Genomic DNA, 3,703 nt, shown 5'->3' with positions numbered 1-3,703 from the left:
GTAGGTATACAAGGACATGAAATCTGTTCCATTTGGGGCAGTTTATGTATTCAGAAATCATTAATTTTAACACCTTAACAGTAAATACAAACTAGTGGTTTATAGTACAAGAAAATTTGAGTTAGAAATAAAAACTCTCTTAATACATCAGACTGTGGGTTGCTGCTAAACAATTTGAGATGGAAGGGAGGCATTACAACAATGACAGGGGTCAGGCTTAATTAGAAATCACATCACTTCTGAGGTAAGACAAAACCACTCCAAATTTTAGTGATCAATGGAAAGCAAGATGGTAAGAGTGGTAGCTTATGCCAGCTTGCCATAACCAAGTGATGCTGGTGTTTTATTTCAGTATTCAGTGGGCAGCCACTGAATTAATAATGAGTTTTAAGCATAAGTGAAGATCAACTTGAGGAATGAACTTGCCTGTTTTAGCTTTTCCCAGAGGTGCAGCACTACAGCACTCCCTGACATGGGTGTGCACCTTCATGATGCTTTTGTTGGTCCTGCCCTAATGAGTGTTGCATGTTTAATTGATTTTCTAGCAAAAGATGGCAGCAAAAAATTGAGATTGGTCATATCTGTTGTGTAGAGGCATATGTAAAACAACAGGGTTTTTTTCCTTAACCTCTTTTTTTTTTTAAATCTGTACCAGGCCAGTCAACCCCTAAGCAGAACTTGCTTCTTGCAGGTATCCTATATCATGATGCTGTAGGTAAAGTGCAAGAACAATGCAGAAAATACTTGAGAATTATGATGGAGACCTCACTAGAGGCAATTAAAAAATATCTAAAACCATCATTAAGATTGTAGTCATCATCTGTTCTCTGTCTTGACACTGTTAAATACTTCACACACAGTTCATATACAGTTTCTATTCAGTGACATCATAAGTGATAAAACATTATATATTACCAGAGTGTTAAATTTGCACATAGTCCTAAAATAATTAAAGCAGTTTTCTGCAATACAAGGTTTGACACATTAAGGATGATTTCCAGATCAGAAACATATGTACTTCACAGTGTAATTTCAAAAGTAGAGTATAGGTGCTGTAAGGTTTGATAATTACCTTCCAATTACAAAAGACCAAAAAGATGTCAAATAGTACCTTTTCTCACTCAGTTAATCTTTCACTTATGCTGAAAATTACTGTTTCTATATTGTACATGATAAATGCCAAACAAGTTGGAGTAATAAACTTGAAAACATGAAATAGGAGGACTAATAAATCTTGCTGTAATGAGAAACAGCTGTTCCGTTACACTATGCCTACAGGACATTCTCATGCTTGGCTCAAGGTTTGGGAACACTTTGCATTAATTAGACTTAAAAAGAATAAAAGCAGTTATAAAGTTTTAGCTGGGCTCAGGCAGTCACTGCTAAATTTTAGATATGGGTTTCATCTGAGAAATTATTAATAACATGCTTGAACTCCCCTTTTTTTGGCCGTGCAGCACCTGTGTCACACATGCCCAGCTGTGCCAACAGGCCGTGTTTCCCTGGAGTGCTGTGTTTTGACAGGAAACCCCCCTACGTTGGCTACGTCTGTGGCCGGTGTCCAGCAGGGTTCTCTGGAAACGGTCGAACGTGTACCAAAGTCCCCAGACCAGGTACTTTCTATTTATTTAGAAATTTAAAAGGTTTTGCATGGGAAGGCTGTGAGAAGGTGTGAGCTAGCCTGGCATTACAGCACACTGTACTCTGTAATCAAACCCTGATGGCTGTGTTCTGTCACTCTCACCTGAGGAGCAGCTGGCAGGAATTATTTCAGGAGTACCTGGCTCCATGAGTTGAAATCCAATAGATTAACCACCTCATTTGCTGCTAGGGGGAATTCTTCAAGACAGGAATTGTTCAGTGGTATGAATCACCACATCTGTATTTCTGCCACAGCAATGGCACAGGACTTCAGAACATGTTTCCTCCTCAGTGAGATCAGAACATGACACATGCCAGTATCACTCAGCCCTCCTTCTTTCCTAATTCTGCTGCAAGGCATCTGTTCCACAAGGTGACCTGTGAAGACAATAATAAAGTGTCATGCAAGAGCAACTATACCAACAACTGAAGGCAACAGATAATTAAAGAATTTCTATAGTATTGTTCATAGCCTGGGCAATAGCCTTCCTTGGGGAGCTCTGAAACTCAACTGCTCCCATCAATCTCTGAGGACTGAAGAGAAGACCTCATAAAAGAAAAGCTGGGTGCTGACCTCAGGCAGAAAGTGGCAGTGGCACAGCATCCACTGTCATCTGATCTTGCTCTCTCTCAATGATATTCCCATAATTCAGGGTATGGTTCTCTAGGGACAGTCTGGATGATTTCTACTGCACAGACTGCACTGCCAGGAGTACTCATGTTTATTCCTTAAGAGCAGTAGTTGCTAGGTTAGGTTCCTTGGTTTTCTTCTAGATCTTTTTCCTAAGCATTCAAGACAGAGGCTTGACACCTGTCAAATTGTTCCCTGACCTACACTTGACCAAACCCCCTTCACTTCCCATTCTGTATCCAAGTCAATGATTGTTAGCTTGTTGTTATATTTTAACACACTCTATCAAAGTGGAAGCAATTTTACTGCGTAGTGTAGTTATCGTACAATCTCTTTGAACTATAAATTGATTTTAGCCAGTTCTCAGAATCTAAAGGTCACAAAAATAAACCCAACACTTCTCTCTCCCTAGCAATGAGTATGTACAAAGTATTACTTAGTTTGCCAGTGTCACTAAGCCAGCTACTGACTCTTCTATAACTTGGGGAAGCTGTAAAAGTGGTTGAGGAAGAAAATAAATCACTGTGCATATAAATAACTTTTCTGTTACTGCCCAAAGCTGTGCCTTGTCATTAATGGGATAATGGGATACAGGTTGTGCACCCCAAAGGCCCTTTAAATGCTGTCGAGTAGAACAGACATTCTACAGCTGTAGGTATTGGTACAGTAAACCAGGCACACTTACACTGTGCTTATATAAACATTAACCAATAAATTTGTCTGTGCTCCAGAAAGGGGAATGCAGAGAGTAGCTGCCATTTGCTGTGATTCATACCTGTCATATACCACTCCAGGCAAGATTTAAGAAATATCCCAGGTATCAGGATCTGAAACAAGTACCTGCTTCCTTCAAAAGCGAGCTGTATATCAGAGGCAGGGGGATTGTTTTACATTTTTCTCTCAAATATGCAAACTGAGTCAGGACTTCATGCTGCAAATGATGCCAGCTCAAACACTTTGGGAAGGGAATGAAGAGGAATTACATTTTTTGTTCCAACAGAACCTTGTATTCACTCCTGTGAGTTATATCATAATATAAGCGATGAGAATCTTGTGCCTCAAGGTTAAACAAGAGTAGTCATTTGTTTTAATACTTAGAAATGAAAGCAATTGTTGCAGCTGTATGAGTGTCCTAATTTATGACCAAAATGATGGGCTTAACTTTCCTTCCCGAGTGCTTTGCCAGTAGGAGCAGAATTATTGTATAGCATTGATGGTTAAAAGATCTCAGACAAAAAAGAATTAACTTTCAATTAAATTTATGTACAGTTGTGGATTATGATGATTGTGAAATCCTCCCCATTGGAATAATAGCTTCTCTCCCTTGTAATGTATGCCATCAGTCTTCAAATGAAACAGAACAAATCCTCTTCAGCTTGCTACAGTGCTCGTGAAGGTACGGAGATTATGTGCCACTTCTTTCCAACTCTA

At 39.3% G+C, this 3,703-nt stretch overlaps 1 protein-coding gene across 1 annotated transcript in view; it reads left to right on the top strand.

Moving 5' to 3' along the window:
• LOC138113214 (von Willebrand factor D and EGF domain-containing protein-like) overlaps positions 1-3,703 on the top strand; it is a 171,308-nt gene that overhangs the window by 114,403 nt on the left and 53,202 nt on the right. Inside the window, exon 20 of the mRNA XM_069021266.1 lies at positions 1,458-1,613. Within this exon, the coding sequence (XP_068877367.1) occupies positions 1,458-1,613 (156 nt within the window). The remainder of the gene's footprint in view (positions 1-1,457; positions 1,614-3,703) is intronic.

The sequence above is a fragment of the Aphelocoma coerulescens genome, chromosome 7, assembly GCF_041296385.1.
Source record: "Aphelocoma coerulescens isolate FSJ_1873_10779 chromosome 7, UR_Acoe_1.0, whole genome shotgun sequence".
Taxonomy (NCBI): domain Eukaryota; kingdom Metazoa; phylum Chordata; class Aves; order Passeriformes; family Corvidae; genus Aphelocoma; species Aphelocoma coerulescens.
Note: the sequence above shows the minus strand (reverse complement) of the source record. Positions and strands in the feature narration are given on the sequence as shown.